Raw genomic sequence first — 24,586 nt, forward strand, 5'->3', positions numbered from 1 at the left:
GAATGCTTTCCGGCTCTCTGTCTACCTCCCCCTCGTCTGCAAGTCCCTGGTTACCCCTTGAGGAGAAAAACACTGGAAAATTCAGGAATACATCACTTTTATTTCCTGTTCTTAAAACCAGAGGCAAACAAACGTTAAGTATATGCTAAGTACAAGACGACGACTCAGAACAGGTACGCACACTCTCACCCACGCCGCGATCGGGGAAAATGTCCTCTCTCCCTTGCCCCGCTTCCTGTTTAACTTGCTTTCTTCCCTGGAATGCAACTCTTCCCCCCAAAACATTTTAAAGCCATAATGACCAGCAGGGGGCACCCTTTTGCTGGGGCAGGGGCGGAGCGGGGCGGGGCGGGGCGGGCGGGTCTGGCTCTATCCTGCTGCCAGCTGGAGCAGGCTTCGCGCTCACCTGGGCGACTCTTGTTCCAGAGCCCAGGGACACATTCTCTACCGATCCCCCGTGCCCCCATCTGGAAATGGCAACGTCAAACCAACCAACAACACGGGAACTTGCTAACCTGTGGGCAGAACTAACTCAAACTCAGCCCTCTGGTGGCCAAGGCCAAACTCAGAGCTTTGCTGTTCTCTTCCTGGGGCAGTGGGTTGGGGAGGCAGCAGGGGCAGCGGCTGGAGAGAGGCTGGGAGGCTCGGGCCTTCTCAGCGGCAGAACCGCTCCAGCACGCACTGGTGGGGTGCCGGGGGGGTCCCCGTGGACGAGAAGTATGGATGCACAAGGGCGGCCTTGGCTGAGATCCGCCGGCTGGGGTCGTACTGCAGGAGTTGCTGGGGAGGAAGGAGGAGGAGCAAACACTGAGCCGTGGGGGTGGCCACGCCGGGAAAGGAGATGCCCTCCAGGCCCCAGGTGGCGGGCCCCGAGCCCCAGAACAGCTGCCTTCAAACTAGAACTGCGTGTAACCACTGCCTCCGGGCTCACCAGCCAGTTCTGGCCACTCCCGGGATCCGGGGACAAGGAACTAGTTCTAGGCCGGCCCGGAAAGTCATCCCCGGCTCCGTTAAGACTAGAGGCTGAGTCCGTCCACCTTCTTCCCACCTGGGGTTCCCTGGCCTCTGTGCCTGCTTCTGGTGCAGACAGACTTCTCTCTCTAGGTTCCAGGAAGGAGAGGGTCAAACCTGTCTCGGGAACATATTAGGAACTCTAAGACTCAGCTAGGCTGTGGAAGGACCCCTTGCCTGGCGGTAGCCGGATGGAGCCCTAAGAGCCTGGGCTGGAGGCATACGCCTTCCTGCTGGCGCTGGGCTGGTAGACACACACAGGCCCCTGGAAAGATGAAAATACTGCCCTGCCTTCTTCTGGCCCAACACTAGATTAAAGAGACAGATGTGGTCCCGAGTCTTTGCGGGCAATGGACAGTTCTGCCGGAGGCCTTCTGGGTAGTCTGGCCTGGGCCAGCCCAGTAGGTCAGGATGGTGCTATAGCATAGGGTAGCTTGGACTGTGGCAGGGGCCCAGAGAGCAGGAAACAGCCTCACGGGAAGAGCAGTGACTATGCAAGGAGGCGTGCTCCCCACCGGCAGAAGCTCACAGAAAAAGGGTAAGAATTGGGCACCTGGGTGACACAGTTGAGCGTCTGCCTTTGGCTCTGGGTCTCAATCCCAGGGTACTGGGATGGAGCCTCGTGTCGGGTTCTCTGCTCATCTGGGAGCCTGCTTCTCCCTCTCCCCCCTGCTCTCTTTCTCTCTCTCTCAAATAAATAAATAAAAATCTAAAAAAAAAAAAAAAAAAAAAAAAGGTGGGGGTGCCTGGGTGGCGTGGTGGGTTAAAGCCTCTGCCTTCGGCTCAGGTCATGGTCCCAGGGTCCTGGGATCGAGTCCTGCATCAAGCTCTCTGCTCGGCAGGGAGCCTGCTTCCTCCTCTCTCTGCCTGCCTCTCTGCCTACTTGTGATGTGTCTGTCAAATAAATAAATAAAATCTAAAATAAAATAAAATAAAATAAAATCTTAAAAAAAAAAAAAATAAGGGTGCCTGGGTGGCTCAGTGGGTTAAGCCGCTGCCTTCGGCTCAGGTCATGATCTCAGGGTCCTGGGATCGAGTCCCGCATCGGGCTCTCTGCTCGGCAGGGAGCCTGCTTCCTCCTCTCTCTCTCTGCCTGCCTCTCTGCCTACTTGTGATCTTTCTCTGTCAACTAAATAAATACAATCTTTAAAAAAATAAAAATAAAAATAAATAAATAAATAAATAAAAAGGGTGGGGGACAAGTATCAGAGCATAAAAACAAAAGCTAATCAGAAGAAAGATGTTTTAAAAGGACATGTGAATGCTGGACTTGTCCAGGAAGGAGCCTCCGGGTTGAACGATCAAGAGAGACAGGGACAAGCTGGCTGTGTTCAGGGTCAGAAAAGAGTCCCCGCTGGACTCAGGGGGCTCTGGGGCGACACAGGGTCGGCTGACAGAGACACTTCTGGTGGCGCAGTGGCCGCTCTTGCCCTCCCCTGCCCCCCTCCTGGACCTACCATGAGCAGGTCCTTGCCCTCTGGTTCCAGACTGGGCACGATCTCCTCCAGCCCCTTCCTGGTCCACTTGGGGAAGCTGCCCTTATAGTCGGGCAGCTGGGTGACCCCTGGCCACACGGCTTCACTGGGTGTCCCCAGGGTCCGAAAGATTCGGAAGAGCTGGTCAATCTCAGAGTCACCAGGAAACAGGGCTCTGCGGGTCACCTGAAATGAGAAAGAGGAGGTGTGGGGTCCGGTCCCTCCTCTAATCCTACAGAATCCAACCCCAGATAAGGTAAGTTTCCCAGGGCTCTGCTAAGAATCCCGGCTTTTTCCTGGAATACGGTTTGCTTCCTTAGTCACGCAGCCAGTCCCAAACACCCGAGGCCACCTCTCTCAGGAGAATGGGAGTCCCAGCCCTACCCCAGCAGGACCCTGCCTGCGGCTTCCCGTGGCCACATCTGTCCCTCCCTCTACCATCTCGGCAAAGATGCAGCCGATGCTCCAGACATCCACGGCCGTGGAGTAGAACTTGCTGCCCAAGAGGATCTCGGGGGCGCGATACCAGAGCGTCACCACCTGTGGGGGCGAGAAAGCAGCGCCAGTGGGGCGGCCGAGTGCCCCGGTGATGCCCCCTTCGGCTGGCCTCCTCCTCCCGCCTGTGCGGCAGTACCTCGTGGGTGTAGGTGCGCAGGGGCACCCCGAAGGCTCGAGCCAGTCCAAAGTCCGCCAGCTTGATGGCACCCAACTCATTGATGAGCAGATTCTGGGGCTTCAGGTCTCGGTGGATGACCCGATGCGAGTGGCAGAAATTCACGCCCTGCAGCAGCTGGAAGAGGTAGCTCTGCCCGAGCGAGAGTGAGCGGAGTGGGGTTGGCGGTGAGCGGAAGCCGGGCTGGCTGGGCGCGGCGTTCCAGGCCTCCCACCGGCCTTCCCTCGCTACCTTGACCGAGCGCAGCGGCAGCTCGGAGGCTGGGGCCGAGTCCATGTACTTCTTCAGGTCCTGGCTGAGGAACTCAAACACCAGGTAAAGCTTCTTCTCACTGTGCACCACATCCAGCAGCCTGGCCAGGGGACACCGGTCACTACGCGGCCCCCCGGGCGGACCCGGCCTCCCCACCTCCTTGCCCACCTCACCTGACGATGTTGGGGTGCTTAAGCTCTTTGAGCAGAGAGATCTCCCTGATGGCCGTGCTGGGGACTCCCTCCGTTTCCCTGCGGGAAAGGAGGGGAGGGCAATGGAGGCTTCTGCCCCGAGGGAGTCCCTGTGTGTTCCGTGTTCCGAAAGAAGGGCCTGGCCCCCAGCAAGAGGGCCCTGGGCGAGGTGTGGCCGGGAGGACGGCGAGGGCTGCCCCCGTGTCCCCCACCGCCGTCTCCCATGTCCCCTCCACCGCCCCCACCCGCACGGGCAGACGCGGAGCTGCGCGTAAGGCCCTGAGGTGAGGGACAGGGGTCGCCCCCCAGCGGGAGGAGGGGTCTGGTGTCTCCGGGGCCGTGGCGGCACTCACAGATCCAGCCTGATCTTCTTGAGGGCCACAAGCTGCCCGGTCTCCTTGTTCTTGGCCTTATACACCACCCCGTAGGTGCCCTCTCCGATCTTCTCTACCTTCTGGAACACATCCATAGCCGCAGAGCTGCCCAGGAAACAGAGGGCGCCTGGGGCATTCACCGCCACACCCAGCACCCCTGCTGCCCCTCCGGCCCCCACAGAACACCCTGCCCAGCCCCCACCCGGGCCCAGCCTCCCACTGCCCCACCCCCAATCCCCAGGAACCAGCCCAGCCCAGGCCTCCTCCAGCCCAAGCAGGAAGGCACCCGGCTACGGGGCGCAGGAGGGCCCAAACTTCTCAGCAGGGCCCCTGCCTTGGGCCCTGCCAGGCCCAGGCTCTGGGGGCCAAGGCTTCCCAGAAGGGTGGCCTGGGGGGCTGGAGTCAGCCCCGGGACAGAGGTCAGGGGTCAGGAAGGGTTTCTAGAGCCACAGCCCTGCCCTAGGCCGCACGGCCAGGCTGAGGGGCCATGCCCCGACCTTCTGGGATAGCCCGGCCTTCTCTGAGGGCAGAAGTTCAGTGGGGACAGCCCCCCTGCATCTGGAGCCCACCCCCAGGGCCCATGGGGGAACCTAACACCCTTCCCACAAACCCCAGCCCAGAATTCACCAGAAACCCTGTGCTCCAGGGGCCTCACTGCTGGCAGGCTGCCGGCTCCACGGCTCCCCCTCCTGGCCCCCGCCGGCGCTGCACCACATGCACACAACGCAAGGTCTCCCCCACTGGGGCCTTTATTCATGAGTACCTTCCAGAACCCTCCATATGCCCCCTTGAGGTTCAGCCCCCAGCACCCCACAGCTCAGCCTCCCACAGGCTCCTGGCCCGGCGTGTGTGTGTGTGTGTAACAATCCAAATAAGCAACCCCTCCTCTTCTCTCAGGCTCCAGGAAAGGGCTGTCACTCTGGGGAAGGTCTGCATCTTCTCTGCTCAGGCATCTCTGGTGGGCTTGGCCTCAGGAGCACGCTGGGAGGGGGGGGGGGAGACAGTTGCCAGGAAGTGCAATTTGCTACTGGCTGCTGTCCCTCTCTTGCTGGTATCGCCTCTGCTCCTGGATAGCTTGCTCTAACAAGGGTAGATTCATTCCTTCCACACAAGTCAGCACCCGGGCCTTCACCACGGACCCTCCATCTGAAAGACACAAGCACAAGGCACTAGCAGGGACTGACCCCCGTGTCAGCAACGCCCCGGATGCATTGCAGCTGCTTCCCCCGGACTTGCTCTCAGGATGAGCTAAAAGGATGGCATCCTGGATACTGGGAATTCTTCTCTACTTGGGCCTCAGAATAGTGGGCCTGTTGCACACTATCGCATGTGTCTCGAACTTAGGGGATAGCCCGCAAATCCCACTTCTCCACGGAGGAATGGCCGGACAGCTGCCCCCTCAACCTCTGTCCTTTGTCATCTTAATTCCTGACTCCTTCCCTACCTCGTGTGCACCATCCCACTTCTCCATTTGTACTAAGGGAAGGGTCCCCTTGGGGCATACTGGGCTCCACTGACATTGGAAATTGAGGCAAAGAGAACCGCATAATTAGTAAATCCAAGATGAGAGTTTGGCCTTGTAGGGCCAAGTCACCCCACCCCAGACGACGGGCTGGGAGGTGCTTCTGGCACATGCTGTGTTGACCCGATGGAAAGACCTGTCAGCGTGCGGGTGATGGCAAGCAGAAAAGACAACTGCGCCTGCCCTGACACGTTTGCTTATTTGTGTTTTCGTTTTTTTAAAAGCAGGCTCCACAACTCACAACCCTGAGATCAAGACCTGAACTGAGATCGAGTCAGATGCTCAACTGACTGAGCCGCCCAGGTGCCCAGGTTTATTTAATTTTTTTTAATTTTTTTTCATCCATGTTCTTTATATGCTCTGGTCAGGTCAATAAACACATTCAATGTGCTAGATAACCTGTTTCCTTTTGATGTGGTTTTGAGATACAGGCTCTTTGGTTAGATAGGTCATGCCTGGCCTTCCTCCTAGTCTAGACCTCTTTTCCTTCCTTCTTCTCTCCCTTTCCTTTCTTTTCATTCATTTATTTATTTAATATTTTATTTATTTTGAGAGAGAGAGAGTGCGAGCAGAGGGAGAGGGAGAAGCGGAATCCCTGTTGAGCAGGGAGCCCGATGCAGGACTCGGTCCCAGGACTCTGGGATCATGACCCAAGCTGAAGGCAGACGCTTAACTGCCAGAGCCACCCAGGCGCTCTGCACAGAGCTTTCCTTACATGATGCCTATCAGCTCTTTCCTCCTGTCAGTGTGGGAGAACCCTCCCTCCTAGATTTACACTGAGGAACCAAAATGAAACAAATAATCCTAACATTTGTGTGGAACCAGAAAAGACCCCGAAGAAGACTTCTTAGACTACTTAGAGCCTGACCAGAGCCACCCAGGCGCCCCAGTGAAAAACATTATTAAACGTGGAGTGACCTTAAGATACAGGATTGTCATAAGGGACGAACGGGGCAGATCCAGCAGTCCATCTACAGGTCCTTATAACTGTGATCAAGGAACAGCATTTGAAGAACTACTGCAGGGAGGGGAGGAGAGAGTCTACAGACAAGACGGCTACAGAGTCCTTTAGGGGAATATCTTGCAAGTTGGACGAACGCAGAGCAATGGAGGCACTGAATGACAAGTGAGCAGGAATGCAGTGGGTGGAGGCGTGGGCAGGAGAGAGGGAAGGGGTGAGAGGAAGAACAGAGCTTCCTTTAGGACGTCTGCCCGAGCAGGTGGCGGGTCAGAGAGAGGAGCAGAAGCTGATGAGAGTGTTATTATTTTAGTATAGAATAAGCTTGACGGGCGCCTGGGTGGCTCAGTGGGTTAAAGCCTCTGCGTTCGGCTCAGGTCATGGTCCCGGGGTCCTGGGATCAAGCCCCACATCAGGCTCTTTGCTCAGCGGGGAGTCTGCTTCCCCCTCTCTCTGCCTACTTCTCTGCCTACTTGTGATCTCCGTCTGCCAAATAAATAAATAAAATCTTTAAAAAAAAAAAAAAAGAATAAGCTTGGGTGATTTATATCCTCAGAGGGAAGACGCAGTGGGAACAGGCTGAGGACTCAGTTGAGAGGGCAAAGTCCCTGTGGGAGGGCAGGCCGGGAGTCACAGCACAGGCCCGCACGGAAGACAAGCCCCTCTTCCTCCCAGAGGGGAAGAAAGGAGCCACGGGCAGGTGTGGACACAGGTCACTTTAGGAGGGGCTACATCCTACCTGGGACGTAGGAGGTGAGGCAGTCACCCACCCTGACGGGGGCGGGAGGTGATGAAGTAGGGGTCTCCGGGGACCAGGGAGTGCCAGAAACAGCTACTGCCCACAGTGGGAGGGGGTGGGCCAGGACACGCAGTAAGAGGCCTTGAAATTGTGCTAGGAATAACCCCAAACGCATGAACCTTCTCGAGCAGCAGAAGAGGGCGGAGGTTGGGGCTTTGTCAGGCTGCGGTGATGGAAGGCGAGGGCCGGAAACTTCCCTCAGAAAAGGGGTTGCTGTGGCAAGAGGCCCGGTCGGAGCGGAGGAAAGTGAACAGGAGAGAAGGAGGGAGAAAAAGGAAGAGCCCGAGGTGCACAGGTCCCATGGGCTGCAGAGCAGGGAGGTACCAGGAGTCACGGCTGCAGTCTCAGGTGGCAAAGGGGTGGCTGTGGGAGGCCGAAGTGGGCAGAACTGGTTGGCCGACGAGAAAGGCAAAGCTGTGAATGGCAAACCTGAGCAGCCAGCAGGCTGCTGGCCGCACCTCTGGGCCCTGTGGTGTGTGAGATCGGGGAGGCTGACCCAGCTCCACGCGGGGACGGGAGGGAACTGCGGTCCTGCGAAAGAGCCAGGTTTCAGGCACATCCCAGTGAAGGCAGGTAAAAGGGAGCCTTTCGGGGCGGAGCGAAGGTTCCAAAAGACACAACAGGAAGGCTTGAGAGGGCAGGGAGCAGCGGTCAGCTCCGAGAAAACCAGGCAGGGGGCGCCTGGGTGGCTCAGTGGGTTGAAGCCTCTGCCTATGGCTTGGGTCATGATCTCAGGGTCCTAGGATCGAGCCCCGCATCAGGCTCTCTGCTCAATAGGGAGCCTGCTTCCTCCTCTCTCTCTCTCTCTCTCTCTGCCTGCCTCTCTGCCTACTTTTGATCTCTCTGTCTGTCAGATAAATAAATAAAATCTTAGAAAAAAAAAAAAAAAGAAAAGAAAAGAAAACCAGGCAGGTAGAGTTTATGGGATTTATGGCTGCCTCTCTGCTTGTGATCTGTCAAAAAAAAAGTTTAAAGAACCAGTGGGTTTCTCACGTGGTAGGCATTTCTTCACCTTTTTGGCCTCCTCAGCTCACTGTGTGCACAAATTTCAAGAAGGTGGCACTATTTATTTCTCACTCTCTTTTTTAAAAAGATTTTATTTATTTAATTGACAGAGAGCATAAGTAAGCAGAGTGGCAGGCAGAGGGAGAGAGAGAAGCAGACTCTCTGCTGAGCAGGGAGCCCAATGTGGGGCTCGATCCCAGGACCCAGAGATCATGACCTGAGCCGAAGGAGAAGGCTTTAAACACTGAGCCACCCAGGTGCCCCTTTATTTTTCCTTTTAATTTTTATTTATTTACGTAATCTCTACACCCCATGTGGGGCTCGAATGCACAACCCCCGAGATCAAGAGCCACATGCTCTTACAACTGTGTGTCAGCTGCAAACGATGAACACGTCTTACTGAGAAATTAGAAATTTAGGGGGAAAGCTTTTTTTTTTTTTTTAAGATTTTATTTATTTATTTGATAGAGATCACAAGTAGGCAGAGAGGCAGGCAGAGAGAGAGGAAGGGAAGCAGACTCCCCGCCAAGTAGAGAGCCCGATGCGGGGCTCGATCCCAGGCCCCTGGGATCATGACCTGAGCTGAAGGCAGAGGCTTTAACCCGCTGAGCCACCCAGGCGCCCCAGGGGGAAAGCTTTTTTTTTAAGAAAAAAACTCAGTTGGTGATGAAAAGAATGAGAAGCAGGCAAGGAGCCAGAGCCCAGGGCGAATGCTGCCTGACCTGAGGCTTGATCATTCGGGTTCAGGTTGGGGGCGGGGGCGGGGGCAAGGTCACCTGGAGGTGTTGCTGCCTATGACCTCCAGCTGTGTGGCCGGCTGATCCACAGGCTTCTCCAGCGTGGCCATGGGGCAGGGCCGGGTGCTGCTTGGCCGATCCCTGCTGTGCAGCGTTCCTGCCGCCCTGCCCTTTCTGCAGGGAGGGAGCGATAGGAGCAGGCCAGTGATAACATCGTTGCCTGGATTCATTATTTCATCAGGACTTTTAAAGAGGTGACTTTAGATCTTCTCTAAAGAACTTTTCCTCATCAAATGAGAGCTGTCCCTGAACCACAGTCCATTCAGAAAAAGGCAAGGGAAAGAAGGTTTAGGGTAGCCAGGAGGAAGCAATCAGTCGATTCCAGACCCAAGTTCTCTAATAAATGGCATTAAAAAAAAAAAAGGGCGGGAGGGCAGAACTCGTACAGAGACTTGGGGTTTGTTAGCCAAATGCAACAAATGGACTTTGGAGGGGATCTGAACTAGCCAAGTTTGAGAAGCCATGGAGCGGAAGGGGGTAAGCGCGGACAAGGTGTGCGATTCTGTCGAGGGACAGCTGCTTTGTTGGGTATGATGGGTAGTGGCAGAGGCAGGGACGTGTTTATGGGGAAATGAAGTGACATCAGCTTTGCTCCAAAAGACCCCAGCAAAATAAATAGGTAAATGCAGGCAGCGGAGACTCAGCAACGGCTGACTGTGGGCTCTACCACTCTATTTCTGTGCGCATCTCACTGGAACAGTCGATAGAAAAAGTTACATGTGTTGAACATACAAAGGTCTCTTCCCATTTTTCTCCCCCCGCCACAAGAGATTCTAACTGTCCGCTCCCGGTCCTCTTCTTGTCCGGGCCTGCTGCATCACCCGACTTTCACCCCTCTCTGTGTCTGCGCCTTAGCATCCCTGACACTGGGCGGTGGGCTCCTGGGAGCTCCCAGGATGCACTGGAGGGCTGGGGGTACAGGAGAAAGCCTCAGGGACCTGGGCTGCGGTTAACGTGGAAATCACTTGTGCAAAACCCCCTCTGTACATGTTCCCACCCCCATCCCTGATGTCTCTCTCAAATCAATACGAAGGCCGGAACTCCGTGAGCTTAGCCCTAAATAAAGATTCACTTCTATTAAATCAAAGGTAGTTAAAGTAAGCACCATCTAATAACATTTTTTCTAGCACATTTCATCTAGAGTTAAAAACCATCACCCCTGGGGTGCCTGGGTGGCTCAGTTTTTAAACATCTGCCGTCAGCTCAGGTCATGATCCCGGTGGGAAGCCTGCTTCTCCCTTTCCACTCCCCTTACTTGGATTCCCTCTCTTGCTGTGTCTCTCCCTCTCTCTGTCAAATAAATAAATAAAATCTTTAAAAATATATATAAATAAAAACCATCATGACTAGGGCCCCTGGGTGGCTCAGTTGTTAAGCGTCCGTCTTTGACTCAGGTCACGATCTCAGGTACCTGGGATCGAGTACCTCGTCGGGCTCCCTGCTTGGTAGGAAGCCTGCATCTCCCTCTCCCACTCCCCCTGCTTATATTCCCTCTCTTACTGTGTCTCTCTCTGTCAAGTAAATAAATAAAATCTTAAAAAAAAAAAACCCCACCGTGGGGCGCCTGGGTGGCTCAGTGGGTTAATCCTCTGCCTTCAGCTCAGGTCATGATCTCAGGGTCCTGGGATCGAGCCCCACATCTGGCTCTCTGCTCAGCAGGGGGCCTGCTTCCTCCTCTCTGCCTCCTCTCTGCCTGTGTGTCTGTCTACTTGTGATCTCTGCCTGTCAAATAAATAAATAAAATCTTAAAAAAAAAAAAAAACACCCACGGTGACTTTTAGAAAGGAAGTTGGCATGTTTGCATTCTTCAATAGAGCAATTCTACTTTTAGGAAACGATCATGAAGAAATAATCAGAAAATGGACAAAGACTGTGCATGAGGATATTAACTACAGTATTTTATTTTATTTATTTAGTTAGTTAGTTAGTTTTTCAAGATTTTATTTATTTATTTGACAGGCAGAGATCACAAGTAGGCAGAGAGGCAGGCAGAGAGAGAGAGGAGGAAGCAGGCTCCCCACTGAGCAGAGAGCCTGACGTGGGGCTCGATCCCAGGACCCTGGGATCATGACCTGAGCTGAAGGCAGAGGCTTTAACCCACTGAGCCACCCAGGCGCCCCTTAACTACAGTATTTAAAAAAAATGATTTTATTTATTTATTTGACACAGAGAGAGACAGCAAGAAAGGAACACAAGTATGGGGAGTGGGAGAGGGAGAAGCAGGCTTCTCGAAGAGCAGGGAGCTTGATGTGGGGCTGGATCCCAGGACCCCGGGATCATGACCTGAGCCGAACGCAGACACTTAACGACTGCGCCACGTAGGCGCCCCTGCAACCTTCAACTCTAAAGATGTGATTTATTTAATTGAGAGACAGAGCGAGAGAGAGAGATGAGGGAGCACACAGTGGGAGAAGAGGTTCCCCACTGATTTGGGAGCCTGACTTGGGACTCGATCCCAGGATGCTGGGATCATGACCTGAGCCAAAGGCAGATGCTTAACCGACTGAGCCACCCAGATGCCCCGAGCCTTCAACTTTGGATGCCAGCGAGATTCCCCTGGTTGCTGGGATTCCTTCCCTTCTGTTTCTCTTACTCTGACTCCCGAGCCCCGTCTTCTCCTTGCCTGACTTTTCTCATCTGTGGAACAGCAACAGTAAGACTCAGTTTAAGACCAGCTCGGCAAATTCAAAAAGACTGAAGGCAGGGCGCCTGGGTGGCTCAGTGGGTAAAGCCTCTGCCTTCGGCTCAGGTCATGATCCCAGGGCCCTGGGATCAAGCCCCACATCTGCTCTGCAGGGAGCCTGCTTCCCTCTCTCTCTGCCTGCTTATGATCGCTCTGTCAAATAAATAAAGTATTAAAAAAAAAAAAAAAAAGACTGAAGGCAATGGTGTAGGACGAGGCCTGGCACGTGGTTGGCCTTTAGAAATTAATGATTTCTCTCCCCTTGCACGCCCCAGGAGCAGGTCCACTGAGCCTGATCACATCTGTTTCCAGGAGTCCTTGAACTTGTGGGCTGATCTGGAGGGAAGCTAACCCCAGGGAGGGACTCCTGCTCGGGCAGAAGCCAGACCCAGTCCTAACCGAAGACTGCCCCGCCCAGGACCCAGCGTGGAAAGGGAACATGAAGCCAGGGGCTTACCCTGGTGCTCCAGCTCTCCAAGGACGAGGTATAGGTAGTTCATCTGGGCTTGGAACGGCTCCACCAACTTGGTGCAGACCAGGATCTGGTGCTCGTCAGATCCGTGCTGAGCTCTCAGGGTCACTCGAGATTGGGTCATGTCGTAGAGCAACAACCTGCAGGTCAGGGAAAGTGCAATCAATCAGTTCTGTCCACAAACAGCACAAACGCGGAAAGCTCAAAGGGCTCTGGCAAACCCATGCGTCTCTGATCAGAGAAATAAAAACGGCGGCCACAAGTCAGAGAAACTGTTTTCAGTCTAAACTGTGAAGATGGAAATACATGCATTACAAGGCAACTGTTTATTTTTTTAAAAAGATTTTATTTATTTATTTGACAGTAGGCAGAGAGGCAGGCAGAGAGAGAGGAGGAAGTAGGCTCCCTGGTGAGCAGAGAGCCCGAGGCGGGGCTCGATCCCAGGACCCTGAGATCATGACCCGAGCTGAAGGCAGAGGCTTTAACCCACTGAGCCACCCAGGCGCCCCATAAGGCACCTGTTTAAGGGGTGTTGACAAAAGTATACACAGGTGTAACCAGCATCCCAATTAAGATGTGGCCCATTTCCATTGCCCCCAAAAGTTCCCTTGTGCCACTACTCAAGCTCCCCATCTCCCACGCCAGGCAACCGCTGATCTACGGGTTCGTTTTCTCACTCTGGCACCTCATGTACATGGGGGCACAACAGCACGTCCTCTCTCGTGCCAAGCTTCCTTCACTCAGCACGGTGGTTTCGAGAGTCACTGTACTGCTGGGTAAATCAGTGCTTTTCTCCTTCTATCCCTCAGCAGCAATTCTGTTGAAATGACTGAAAACAGTCTGTGTATCCGTTCATCAGCTTGTTTGGTTTCCTGCCAGTGTCGGGCTATGATGAATAAACGGGCAGGAACTTCTGCAGACCAATCTCTTTGCTGACATATATTTTCATTTCTCTTAGGTAAATACCCAGGTGGGATCACGAAGTCATTCGACCAACCTGTCTGTTCAACTCTAAGAGAAATGAGCGAATTGTTTTTCAAAAACGGGTGTGCTACTTTACACTCCCAGCAGCAACTGAGGGTTCTAGTGGCTCCACATCTGGCCAGGACTTTGGTATGGTCAGTCTTTTAAATTTTAGCCGTCCTAGTGTCCTAGTGGGCAGGAAAATACTGTATCGTTGTGGCTGTTGGTTGGTTGGTTGGTTGGTTTTTAAAAGATTTTATTAATTTATTTGAGAGAGAAGTGAAAGAGAGACTGGGGGGGGGGATGGTTAAAGCAGCGGGAGGGGGGCGGGGGCTCGATCCCAGGACTCTGGGATCCTGACCTGAGCAGAAGGCAGACACTTAACCCACTGAGCCAGCCAGGTGCCCCTGTTGTGGTTTTAATTTGCACTGTGACTAACGATGTTTACCATCTTTTCATATGCTTATTATCCATGTGTGTGTGTGTATATATGTGTATATATGTATTTTTAAAGATTTTTATTTATTTATTTAACAGTGAGAGAAGAACACAAGCAGGGGTAGTGGGAGAGGGAGAAGCAGGCTTCCCGCTGAGCAGAGAGCCCGACGCAGGGCTCGGTCCCAGGACCCTGAGATCAAGACCTGAGCCAAAGGCAGAGGCTTAACAACTGAGCCACCCAGGTGTCCCCCTATATGTGCATTTTTTAACTGTCATATGCAAAACTATTTACTTTTTGGATGACTGCTAGGTGTTATGTACACTCTCTTTTGTGAAATGTCTGTTCAAGTCTTTTGCCCTCCTCCTGTTTAAGATTCTGTAACATGTGCTTTCCCCCTCTGATTTTACTTGGGATAACTGAATTAAAGTTGACCACACATATTTAAAGGACACACTTTGACGCCACATACACTTGAGCAACTGTCCACACAATCGATAATGAACACATTGTTCCCTAGTGCATTTTCACAATCCTCCAATACGGTATACCCAGGCAATCCTTGCGGGCAACAGGCCTGCTTTTTTTTTTTCCCCACTTTGGAATTTTTTTTTTTTTTTGGCATTTCCTAAACTTTTATATAAATAGAGCCATACAACATGTAATTTTTTTCTTTTTTTTGGCCTGGTTCCTTTCTTTCTTTCTAAGACTCTATTTATTTATTTATATTTTATTATTATTATTAAAGATTTTTTTTAATTAAAAAAATTTTTTTAAAGATTTTATTTATTTACTTGACAGAGAGAGATCACAAGTAGGCAGAGAGAGAGGGGGAAGCAGGATCCCTGCTGAGCAGAGAGCCCGATGTGGGACTCGATCCCAGGACCCTGAGATCATGACCTGAGCTGAAGGCAGAGATTAACCCACTGAGCCCAAAGATTTTATTTTTTTAAAGTGATCTCTACACCCAACGTGCAGCTCGAACTCACAACCCTGAGATGGAGAGTTGCATGTTCTACTGACTGAGCACCCCGTGTTTAAACATGTGTTTAGCTTTTCAAAGAAACTGCAGGCTGTTTTCCAAAGTAGTTGTGCCATTTGACATTTCCATGGGGAGAGTCGAGGAATTACAGCTGTTCCACACCCTCATCGGCTTCTGGTTTCAACAGTCTTTGCAAATCCAGCCAGTCCACTGGGCCCGTAGGAGTATCCTGCTGTGGTGTGAATTTGCACTTCCCTGATGATGCGATACATACATACATGGTGTGAACACACACCCATTCACACGCTCACGTACATCCATACACATGAGTGTGTCTAAATTAATCACCAAAAGGTTAGCAGTGGCGGTCCAGAGAGTGGGATTACTGGTACTTTTGCTTGCTTTCTTCACACTTCTACGGACTATCTATCTTTTTTCCAATGAAAACAAATTCATGTTTTGGCATTTAAGAAATACGTTGATGGGGATGCTCTGTTGGCTCAGTAAGAGGTGCGTGCAACTCTTGATCTTGGGTCATGAGTTCAAGCCCCACGTTGGGTAGAGATTACTTGAAAAAGTAAAACTTAAAAAAAAAAAAAAACTAGACAAACTTAAAATAACATTTTAATTGTTTGGTTTTTTTCTGGCAGGCCTGGGGTATGTGTTGGGGAGGAACTGAAATATCCCCACACACGAGGAAAAAAAACCACGTTCTCACCTGCCAAATGTTCTCAGTGTGCCCCCGTCGGGAACTTGGCCAGCACTGACTTCCCAGGGGAAGTAATAGATCCCAGGTTTGGGCAGCATCGCCAAGAACTGGAATGGATTTCTGAAGACTCCTGAAAAACCAACCAGACCACAGGCTGAGATTAGCAGGTACTTGAGACCAGAGACACCTGAAAGGCTAGTTCCCGTGGTACTTTAATATTTAAAGATATTTAAGGGCGCATCTGGGTGGCTCAGTCGTTAAGCATCTGCCTTCAGCTCAGGTCATGATCCCAGAGTCCTGGGATCGAGCCCCGAGTCAGGCTCTCTGCTCGGCAGGGAACCTGCTTCCCCTCTCTCTCTGCCTGCCTCTCTGCCTGTCAAATAAATAAAATCTTAAAAAAATATATGTATATATATATATATATATATTTATATTTAAAGATATTTAAGAGTGGTAGTTTAATATTAAACAATTTTTTTGATTTTATTTATTTGACAGAGACAGAGAAAGCACAAGTAGGCAGAGAAAGATGGGGAAGCAGGCTTCCTGCTGAGCAGAGAGCCTGACTCAGGGCTCGATCCCAGGACCCTGAGACCATGACCTGAGCCAAAGGCAGAGGTTTAATCCACTGAGCCATGCAGGAGCCCCTAAACAATTTTTTTTGATCAGTTATGCATTCACTAATTTAAAAAAGCAAAACAGTATAAAAAAGATCTGGGGTGTCTGGAAGGCACAGTCCTTTGGGTGTGGGACTCTTGGGTTTCGGCTTGGGTCGTGATCTCAGGTGATAAGATGGAGCCCTAGGTCAGGTTCCTCATTCTGCGTGGAGTCTGCTTGAGACTTTCTCTCTCCTCTGCCCCCATGAGCCCCACCACCATGCATATGTGTACTTTCTCTCTCAAATAAATAAGTAAACCTTTATTTTTATTTTTTTAAGATTTATTTATTTATTTGAGAGAGCACATGGAGGGAGAGGGAGAAGCAGACTCCCTACTGAGCAGAGAGCCCAATGTGGGGCTCGATCCTAGGATCCTGGGACCATAAACCGAGCCAAAGGCAGAGGCTTTCACCCACTGAGCCACCCAGGCACCCCTCCACTTAATATTTTTTTTAAAGATTTTGGGCGCCTGGGTGGCTCAGTGGGTTAAGCCTCTGCCTTCGGCTCAGGTCATGATCTCGGGGTCCTGGGATCGAGTCCCGTGTCGGGCTCTCTGCTCGGTGGGGAGTCTGCTTCCTCCTCTCTCTCTCTCTCTGCCTGCCTCTCTGCCTACTTGTGATCTCTCTCTCTGTCAAATAAATAAATAAATAAAATCTTAAAAAAAAAAAAGAGGGATTCCCTTAAAAGATTTTGTTTATGTATTAGAGAGAGAGAGAATGAGAGCACAAGCAGGGGTAATAGCAGGCAGAGGGAGAAGCAGGCAGGATGTAGGACTCAATCCCAGGACTTTGGGATCATGACCTTAGCCAAAGGCAGATGCTTAACCAACTGAGCTACGGGGGGTCCCAATATATTCTGAGATTCTTTCAAAATTGTATATAAAGTGCACCTTCCTTTTTTTATTAAGATTTTATTTATCTATTTGATGGAGAGAGAGAGAGCACAAGCTGGGGAAGTGGCAGGCAGAAGGAGAGGGAGAGGCAGGCTCCCTGCACGGCAGAGGAGCCTGATGCAGGACCCTGGGATCATGACCTGAACCAAAGGCAGACGCTTAACCCACTGAGCCACCCAGGCGCTCTTTTCTTTCTTTTTTTTTTTTTAGTAGGCTCCACACCCAGTGTAGAGCCCAGTGTGGGGCCTAAACCAAGCTAAGATCAAGAGTTGGATGCTAAACTGGCTGAACCGCTCAGATGCCCCTACAGGTTTGTTTTCTGAAATCTAAAGTTAAAACTATTCTAAAATAAAAACTTTATTTAAAAAACAATGAAGGAGCGCCTGGGTGGCTCAGCTGGTCGGGTGTCCAACTTGATCTCAGCTCTGGTCTTGATCGTGGAGATCTTCTGACTGAACCAGCCAGGTGCCCCATCACTGATGAAGAATATGATTTATTCTTTTACTTCTTTATTTTCAAAATCTTTATTTATTTATTCGAGAAACAGAGTCCAACTTGAGTGGGCAGTTGTGGGCAAGGAGCCGGCTTATATTCTTTTTCTCCCTTTTCCTTTCCCTACCTCTTAAAAAAAAAACCCAAACCTGTAAAGAGGGTACGTCATACCCAGTTCCCCCCATAATTAATATCGTACCTTGGTATGACGCATTGGTCATAATTAATGAATCTGTATCGACAGGTTATTAACTCAACACCGTACTTTATTTGGATCCTGTTTTTTTCCCCCTAATGTCGCTTTTCAGTTCCTTAGTCCCATCCAGAATGCTGCATTACATTCAGTTGTCTCTTTGGATGCTTCTGGGCTGTAACAGTTTCTCAGACTTTCCTTGTTTTTTTGGTCTTGAGAGTTTTGAGGTACACTACTCACGTTATTTTGTAGAATGATCTTCCATCTGGGTTTGTCTGGTATTTTTCTCATGGTTAGACTAGGGTTATGAGTTTTTGTTAGTGATTTTAAAAAGAGAGATAACACCAGTTAAATGACTCATGTGAAGGGTGCCTGGGTGGCTCAGTGGGTGAAGCCTCTTCCTTCAGCTCAGGTCATGATCTCAGGGTCCTGGGATTGAGCCCCGCATCAGGCTCTCTGCTGAGCAGGGAGCCTGCTTCTGCCTCTCTGCCTGCTTGTGATCTCTGTCTGTCAAATAAATAAATAAATAAAGTCTTTATTTATTTATTTTTTTAAATGAGTCATGTGATAATGACAGAAAGGACACCTGGCAGGCTTCTGAAGATGAGACATTGTATACTCTCATATGGCAAGATCTCCAAGATAGGGATACCTGGTGGCTCAGTTGGTTAAACATCTGCCTTCCGCTCAGGTCATGATCCCAGCATCCTAGGATCGAGTCCCACATTGGGCTCCTTGCTCAGCAGGGAGCCTGCTTCTCCCTCTGCCTCTGCCTGCCACATTCTGTCTACTCTCTCTCTTTCTCTCTCTCTGACAAATAAATAAATAAAATCTTAAAAAAAAAAAAAAAAAAGATCTCCAAGACAGACTATCAGGAAAAAAGGTAAGGAGCACACAAGTGCATATAATATGTACAACTGTTTATGTGTGAAAGAACACTCTAGAACATCAGGATCCACATGTAGAAGATGTTAGAGAAGTGGGGATTCAGGAATAATTATTCAGTGACAAAGGGACCCTGAAGGTGATGGGCTTCAACTGTTCGATAGGATAAGCCAAAGGAGACAGAAACACAGGAAATGGCAATTAAATCATCCCAAGTCAGACCCTTGCAGAAGCCAGATGATACAGCTTTTGCACAGAAGCTCAATGTTGGGGGTGCCTGGGTGGCTCAGTCAGTTAAGCGTCTAACTCTTGATCTCAGCTCAGGTCTTGATCTCAGGGTCATGAGTTCAAGTCCCACACTGGGCTCTGCTCTGGGTATGGAGCCCACTTTAAAAAGAGAAAAAAGGGACAAGCAAAGAAACTTAATGTTAGCTAGAACCTTGCACAATTGGCTTTGGTCAATGTTCAAAGATCATTTCAAGACAGCTGGGTACAGAATAGCCCCCGGGCAACTGGCCAAGGCCCAGTCCTACTGTCCTAGGAGCAGAAGCTCCATATTCCTGTGACCAGGGAGCAGAACCATTCCTGTCCCCAGTAATGACAGCACCCCCTATTCATCTTTGGAATGAGAGAGAAGCAAAAAAAAACAAAAAAAAAAGACAAACAAAAAAAAACCAAAAAACAAAGCAAAACCAAAAAACCAAATATCAGTCAAGAGAAGAAAAAAATGTATTGGTTCCTGTTTGGGGATAATGGTGACAATTCTGTCCAATCTAGTAAAAAGGTGAAAACTTGGGATGCCCGGGTGGCTCAGTTGGTTGAGCCGTTGCTTTCGGCTCAAGTCATGGGATCGAGTCTTGCATCAGGCTCCTTGCTCAGCGGGGAGCCTGCTTCTCTCTCTGCCTCTGCCTGTCACTCTGCCTGCTTGTGTGTGCTCTCTCTCTCTCTCTCTGATAAATAAATATAAATAAATATCTTTTTTAAAAAAAAAGGTGAAAACTTAGATTCTTTTCTAAGAGTAATTTTCCTAGGGGTACCTGCATGGCTTAGTCGGTTAAGCATCTGACTCTTGGTTTCAGCTCAAGTCATGTGTGATCTCAGGGTCCTGGGCTCAAACCCTGCATTGGGCTCTGTGCCCAGTGGTGAGAATACTTGAGGATTTTCTTTCTGTGTCCCCCCCCAACCCCTGCCCCCTCTAAAATAAATCTTTTTTTTTTTTTTAAGATTTTGTTTATTTATGTATTTGACAGACAGAGATCACAAGTAGGCAGAGAGGCAGGCAGAGACAGAGGAAGAGAAGCAGGCTCCCCGCTGAGCAGAGAGCCCGATGCAGGGCTCGATCCCAGGACCCTGGGATCATGACCTGAGCCGAAGGCAGAGGCTTTAACCCACTGAGCCACCCAGGTGCCCCTCAAATAAATAAATTTTAAAAATCTTAAAAAAAAAAAAAAAAAAAGACTGGCTTTTCTTACAGCTTAGCTAGGTTTTAAGTACTGTCTTTGCAAGTCTGAGGAATGGTATAACCTGTACAGTAGAGCTTTGCACTCTTCACTCCCCAAGACAAAACATCCACTGCTGGGAGAAAAACCCACAGCACGAACAAGTGACATAGTCTTCTCTTTTTAACAACTGGGAAATTTGAGAAATACTGTACAGGAAGGAAAGGAAGGAGAGTGACCCGCCAGTGACTGCTTCTTTCCTTTTTTTCTGAAGCGATTGCTAAGTAGGACTAAAGGTCAGAAAAGTAATAGCTGTACCTAAGTTGTCATAGCTTTTATTAGCTTTGGGTTTCCTTCTTGGAGATAAGAATCTCGATTGTGCATGTTTGTTACTCTACAATTAGAGTAGATAACCAGTTTATTAAAACAAGGACAGAAAGTCAGGAAGAGCCAGATAGAAGAGATGCATTGAGCAAGGCCTGTGGGAAGGGCCCTGCACCCTCTCTCTCGGATCACACCACAGACTCGGCACCTTACTCTGCCCACTAACACTGAGGCAACTGATAAATGATTTTATTTTATTTTTTAAAAGATTTTATTTCTTTGAGAGGAAGAGCATGATCGGAGGGGGAAAGGCAGAGGGAGAAGCAGGCTCCTCGCTGAGCAGGGAGCCCCACAAAGGGCTCCATCCCAGGTCCCTGGGATCATGACCTGAGGCAAACGCAGATGCTTAACTGGCTGAGCCCCCCAGGCACCTCTCATAAGTGTTTTTAAAGCCATGATTCTGGGACGCCTGGGTGGCTCAGTTGGTTAAGCAGCTGCCTTCGGCTCAGGTCATGATCCCAGCGTCCTGGGATCGAGTCCCACATCGGGATCCTTGCTCCGCAGGGAGCCTGCTTCTCCCTCTGACTCTGCCTTCCACTCTGTCTGCCTGTGCTCGCTCTCGCTCGCTCTCTCTCTGACAAATAAATAAATAAAATCTTAAAAAAAAAAAAAAAAAAATAAAGCCATGATTCTTTGTTAGTTCATATTGCACAATGAGTCTTCAACACTACAACTAAAAAAAAAAAAAAAAAAAAAAAAAACCCACTATAACTCACATTACACCACAGGATTTGAACTATGGCCTCAAAAGAGTCTATCACATGGTTGGGGCAGGGCTGGTGGCTCCGTCAGGAAGAGCCTGCCTCCGGGTCAGGTCACGAAGCCTGCTTCTCCCTCTCCCACTCCCCCTGCTTGTGTTCCCTCTCCCACTGTTTCTCTGTCAAATAAGTAAATAAATAAATAATCTTAAAAAAAAAAAAAATTTCAGGACACCTGGGTGGCTCAGTAGGTTGGGCGGCTGCCTTCGGCTTGGGTCATGATCCCGGGGTCCTGGGATCGAGTCCCACATTGGGCTCCTTGCTCAGCAGGGAGCCTGCTTCTCCCTCTCCCTCTGCCTCTGCCTGTGCTCACTCTCTCTAACAGATAAATAATAAAATCTTTAAAAAAAAATTCTATCACATGAGAAGTATTACAAACTTTATTTATTTTTGAAGATTTTATTGATTTATTTGAGAGAGAGACACACAGCGAGAGAGGGAACACAAGCAGGGGCAGTGGGAGAGGAGAAGCAGGCTTCCCACGGAGCAGGGAGCCCGATGCGGGACTCGATCCCTCCACCCCGAGATCATGACCCGAGCCACCCAGGTGCTGCTTGAACCTAGCTTTTTCAACAAATAAGTGAAAGAAAAAAATTGTAGAGTGGAAACTTATGCATTAAAAGAGGCTAAGGATTCTTTATCAACCGACTGCGACGGGTAGACTTTGTCTGGACCTTGATTTGAACAAACTAACTGTGGAGAGTTTTTTACGAAACATTTGAGTATTGATTGTAATGACTGCAAGAAATGTTTAAAATTTCCAATTGTGATAATGGTATTGGGAGTGTGTTAAAAATAGTTTAAAGATATATCCTAAAAGTCTTTATGGGTATGATATCAGATTTCCTTTAAGTTAACATGGAGAGGAATTGAGGGGAGGTACAGGGGGTAATTATTGGACCTGGGTGAACCATAGATGGGGCTTATTGTATTATCCCTTCTACCTTTATACATGGCTGAATATTTCCATAATTAATATTTAAAAATGTAAATCAGCTCACAAAACCCCACTGAAAATCGATTAAAGGCTTCCCATGGTAAATTCCTATTAACACTGAAAGTCTCTGTGTTAGCCCACAATGCCACATGGGCTACGTCTTGGCTCTCACGTTGGCCATCACACTTCCTCTGGCTCGCCCTCACCCTCGAGACCTCCATACGTGCTTCTCCTCAGACTGGAGCAGTCTTCCCCAGACCTTCACGGAACCAGTTCTCTTTCCCTATTTAGGGCCCAGTTCCTCCTCCTCCTCCTCCTCCTCCTCAGCAAGGCCTTGGCTGTTCTCCGTATCCAAAGAAGCACGGCCCACCGCTCCCAGTCTCTCTGTCCCCTTAGCTCGATTTCTTTTCTCCACTGTCGTTGACTAAGTAATAGAATTTCAGAGCGAGATTAGTTTACTTGTTTAATGCCTGTCTCCCACCAGATTATCGGCTCCGTAAAGGCATTATTCCTCAGGTATCCCCTGTGCCTAAAACCGTGCCTGGGCATTATTAAATATTTATTTATTTATTTTTAAAGATTTTACCCATTTATTTGACAGAGATCACAAGCAGGCAGAGAGGCAGGCAGAGAGGAAGGAAAGCAGGTTCCCCGCTGAGAAGAGAGCCTGATGCCGGGCTCGATCCCAGGACTCTGGGACCATGACCTGAGCCGAAGGCAGAGGCCCTAACCCACTGAGCCACCGAGGCGCCCCTATTAAATATTTATTGAATAGATGAGTGTATTCATGAAGAAAACCATCTACCCCCACACTCGCCCAGACACAGAGAACCCAAACCACATCTTGCTGCCTCCCACCGGGGCTTTGCGGTCCCAGACCTTCATTAGCATTTTGTCTGTTTTACTCCTCTTGACTGTCCAGCCCAGGCAAATGGTTTGACCACTAACAGCCAGTCTGCCTTCTGAGGTTATGAGTTCCCCGGCCTTGATGTTTCCACCAATCTTGTAACCTTGTAATCTTACCCAGTCCTGCACTGAAAGACATACCTTAGACCAAACTTACAACCCTCAATGAATTCTGGCTTTACCTCGCTCTAGACACTGCCAAAGCTCTGCAGGGTTTTTCCTTACGTGAATAGCAACCACCTCATTTCGTCTTACAATGTTGTATTGGTGGTACCTGGAGAGCAAGTTTTTCCCAAGAGGCCTACAATCCACACACAGCAGCCAACTCAGTATTTTAATAGGGTGGGGTGGGGAGCAGGGGGCGAGGCATTAGAAACAATCAGTAGCACTGCCTAGCCCTGAAATCTTGGGGAGTCCGGGGCAAAAAGAAAAATCAGTAATAACGAACTTATCTTCGATCTTGCTTAGTGCTCCCTTAAATTACACCGGAGGTGAGTGCCTCATTTCTCTTACCCTATTCCCAGGACTGCTCCTAAAAACTGATGCAGTAAATAAGGCCGAAGCGCATAGTTTTAAAAAAACAGTGGATGGGGCGCCTCGGTGGCACAGCAGGTTACGCCTCGGCCTTCGGCTGGGGCCGTGGTCTCAGGGTCCTGGGATCGAGCCCCGCGTTGGGCTCTCTGCTCCACGGAGAGCCTGCTCCCCCCCCCACCTCCCCGCTTACTTGTGATCTCTGTCAAGCAAATGATAAAAATAAATAAAAAATAAAAAGCAGTGGATGACTATCCCGTTTCGGGTTCTAAGGGTGCGCTAGGGAGATAAAGGAGATGGCGTTGCGAGCTCATCCTCACTACAGTGGTAGGAACTCAAAACCTAACTAAAATCCAGAGCTAGCACGTATTTTACGTAATCGGAATTAAAACCACAACTGGTTAAAAGCCGCTGCCTCCGGGGATGGGGAGCTTTTGCTTTTCATTACAAATGCTCCGAAACCAGGTTTCCTCCACCTGGACATCTACTGCTTTGATGACGACGGTGGTAACCGCGAAGGCAACGAAGTCTGCATTCCAAGCCGGGTGAGCGGCCCGCTCGGTCCCGTTCCGGCCCGCACCCACCCCATACCCGGGGAGGAGGGCCCGCACCCCACACCCAGCTCCCCGAAGCCAGCGTTTCTGGCAGCAAGGAGGCGATTATCTTAACACGAGACCACTGGAGGCCTCTTGCCAGGGCGACTCTTGTCCTCCTCCTCTCTTTCCTCCAGTCCGGGAGGGTCCGGCGAAGCCCTACGCCAACCCTCCCCGGCAACGCCGCGCCGCGCGGCCCAGAAGTTGAAATCACCCCCGCCCGCCCTCAGGCCTCAGCACCTGGACCCGGAAGCCACGCGACCCACGCGGCCCACGGCGCAGGCGCACTCCTCCTCAGCCGCCTTGTCCCGCCCCTTCCCTACCTCCTCGCCAACCTGTTGGGGCGTCGCTGCGGCCCGTGGGCGCCCCGTTTCCGCCCCGCGCGGTCGCGTGACGAGGGAGGGGCGGGTTACCAGGAGCGCCCGGCTGGCCTCCCTCCCCGCCCCCGGGGCAGTCTCCTGGCGGTCTTCCGGGGTTGCCTCCCCGCGGGGGGCCGCTGTTAGGGATCCCGGGAACGAGAGCGGAGGACTCGCCCGTCCCACCGCAGGGTACGGTCGCCGCGCCCACGCCGGCGCCGCCTCCGCCTCCACCTCCGCCTCCGCCTCCGCCTGGCCCG

At 50.7% G+C, this 24,586-nt stretch overlaps 2 protein-coding genes across 3 annotated transcripts; both read right to left on the bottom strand.

Annotated features, from left to right (window-relative positions):
- Positions 1 to 86: 86 nt before the first annotated feature.
- Positions 87 to 4,692, bottom strand: CDK3 (cyclin dependent kinase 3). The gene is made up of 8 exons (XM_059150333.1): positions 4,604 to 4,692; positions 3,956 to 4,081; positions 3,585 to 3,662; positions 3,391 to 3,511; positions 3,121 to 3,291; positions 2,925 to 3,026; positions 2,469 to 2,672; positions 87 to 780 (listed from the first exon to the last, which is right to left on the bottom strand). The coding sequence occupies exons 1-8, from the start codon at positions 4,690 to 4,692 to the stop codon at positions 655 to 657; spliced, it is 1,017 nt and encodes a 338-aa protein (XP_059006316.1). The 3' UTR covers positions 87 to 654.
- Positions 4,693 to 4,702: 10 nt separating this feature from the next.
- Positions 4,703 to 24,581, bottom strand: TEN1 (TEN1 subunit of CST complex). 2 transcript variants are annotated; one of them, XM_059150350.1, is made up of 4 exons: positions 24,294 to 24,581; positions 15,312 to 15,432; positions 12,198 to 12,352; positions 4,703 to 5,122 (listed from the first exon to the last, which is right to left on the bottom strand). In XM_059150350.1, the coding sequence occupies exons 2-4, from the start codon at positions 15,398 to 15,400 to the stop codon at positions 5,001 to 5,003; spliced, it is 366 nt and encodes a 121-aa protein (XP_059006333.1). In that variant the 5' UTR covers positions 15,401 to 15,432; positions 24,294 to 24,581; the 3' UTR covers positions 4,703 to 5,000. The 2 variants fall into 2 exon arrangements, with proteins under 2 accessions (XP_059006333.1, XP_059006332.1); XM_059150349.1 differs by having other exon boundaries at positions 24,306 to 24,438.
- Positions 24,582 to 24,586: the final 5 nt, after the last annotated feature.

Source organism: Mustela lutreola, chromosome 15 (genome assembly GCF_030435805.1).
Source record: "Mustela lutreola isolate mMusLut2 chromosome 15, mMusLut2.pri, whole genome shotgun sequence".
Classification (NCBI taxonomy): Eukaryota; Metazoa; Chordata; class Mammalia; order Carnivora; family Mustelidae; genus Mustela; species Mustela lutreola.